At 67.7% G+C, this 1,810-nt stretch overlaps 1 protein-coding gene across 1 annotated transcript in view; it reads left to right on the forward strand.

The window, feature by feature from the left end:
* LOC104983151 (inverted formin-2-like) overlaps nt 1–1,785 on the forward strand; it is a 5,388-nt gene extending 3,603 nt beyond the window's left edge. The window contains exons 2-4 of the mRNA XM_010832623.1: nt 232–347; nt 423–582; nt 1,029–1,785. Of these exons, the coding sequence (XP_010830925.1) occupies nt 232–347; nt 423–582; nt 1,029–1,066 (314 nt within the window). The 3' untranslated portion in view covers nt 1,067–1,785. The remainder of the gene's footprint in view (nt 1–231; nt 348–422; nt 583–1,028) is intronic.
* Nucleotides 1,786–1,810: the final 25 nt, after the last annotated feature.

Consider the following 1,810-nt stretch of genomic DNA (forward strand, 5'->3'; position numbering starts at 1 on the left):
CCAGTGACTGGGGTTGCGCCTGCCTCCACACCCCTTCCGGGGGCCCTGGGGGCAGCCAGCATGTCCAGAGACCAGTGCCTGATGTGGGCAGTGGGCCCTGGTCTCTGCCAGCCCAGCAGGTTGGCAGCTGTAGGGTGGGAGCCTGGGCCGGGAAGCGGGTGCAGGCAGGGGGAGGGCAGGAACAGGAGGAGGGGCCCCCAAGCCCCTCTGAGAGGCCCCTTCCCCCGGCAGCTCTGGACACGTCCAACATGATGGTCAAGAAGCAGGTGTTTGAGCTGCTGGCCGCCCTGTGCATCTACTCGCCAGAGGGCCACACGCTGACCCTGGACGCCCTGGACCATTACAAGGTGAGCCACGTGTGGCGGGGGCTGGGCCAGAGCCCGGGGGCACGCTGACCCCTGCCCGCCCCCCCTACCCTGCAGACAGTGTGCGGCCAGCAGTACCGCTTCAGCGTCATCATGAGTGAGCTCTCGGACAGCGACAACGTGCCCTACGTGGCCACCCTGCTCAGCGTGGTCAACGCCATCATCCTCGGCCCCGAGGACGTCCGCGCCCGCGCCCAGCTGCGCAGCGAGTTCATCGGTAACCTTGACCTCCGCGCCAGGCCCTGGCTACCCGGCCTGTGCTGCCCGCTTCTGGGGCGATGCCCCTCGCCCCTCTCCAGGGCCCCGGGGCAGGCTCTGCTTGGGCCTGGGAAGCCTCCTGCCCTCCTGCACCCTTCAGAGGACACAGGGCCTCAGGACCTCTGGATGGTAGTGCTGGAGGGATCCCGGTGCAAGGCTGCCGCGTGGAGGGAGGCGGGCACGCTGGCTGACGTCCAGGCCTGGCCCTGCTGCTGTGGCGTGCCTGTTCCCCGGGCACCATGCGTGTCCAGTGCGGTCTTCCCAGAGCCCCGTGCCTCCAGCAACCCGGGGAGCGGGCTCCCCTCCTGATCCACAAGCTGGCACTGTGGGTGGTGGGGCTGAGCCCGGGGAAAGGGTGGAGGGGAAAGTGTTCCACGTGCCCGTGATCCGCTTGTCCCTTCCCAGGGCTGCAGCTGCTGGACGTCCTGACGCGGCTGCGGTGAGTCCCCACGCACCTCCCCCCGGCTCCCAGTTAGCACCTCCAGGTGGGCGGGGAGGGGGGCTTCCCGGAGTAGCCCTGACAGGCCCACCCATCCTGCGGCCAGGCCCAGGGAGGACCCAGCCTGCCATCCCTAACTGCACAGGCCATTCTGCGGAATTTCCCCCAGCGGCCAGCAGCTGCCCCAGAACCAGGGTCCCCGGGTTTAATACAGGATGCCCGGTTAAACTGGAGTGTACCCAGACTGTCAGTGTGTGTCCCAGATGTCGCGTGGGACGCTCTCTGTTTATCAGTCGACCTTTAAAGAAGCCCGTGAGGCTAAGAACCCCATCCTGGTCCTAACCAGGACCACACTCCTCCCAGGGGAGAGGGCGCGGGGCCACCCCGTGAGGAGGCTCCCAGCTGACATGACTGGTGCTGAACTGGCCTTAGTGGAGAGAGGCCTGCTGGATGTGAGGACCGGTCAGGGCTGGCTTCGGTGGGCACAGCACCCCAGCTCAGGCCAGCGCCTTGGTGCTCCCCTGCCCTCCACCCCACGCCCCATGCAGCGTGGCTGTGCCGTCTCTACATGGAGGTGTGAGAACTCACGCTTCCTGTCCCAAGGGGCGTGGAGCTGACCGGAGAAGCCCACCCGACAGACCACAGCGTCCCCCGCCCCTGCTGTGGGAACCACAGGCCCTGCTCAGGGTGGTCTGCGTGTCTGTCCAGGGAGGGGCAGCTGGCGTGGGGGGGCAGCCAGCTGAACTCT

The sequence above is a fragment of the Bison bison genome, unplaced genomic scaffold, assembly GCF_000754665.1.
Source record: "Bison bison bison isolate TAMUID 2011002044 unplaced genomic scaffold, Bison_UMD1.0 scf7180017833704, whole genome shotgun sequence".
Taxonomy (NCBI): domain Eukaryota; kingdom Metazoa; phylum Chordata; class Mammalia; order Artiodactyla; family Bovidae; genus Bison; species Bison bison.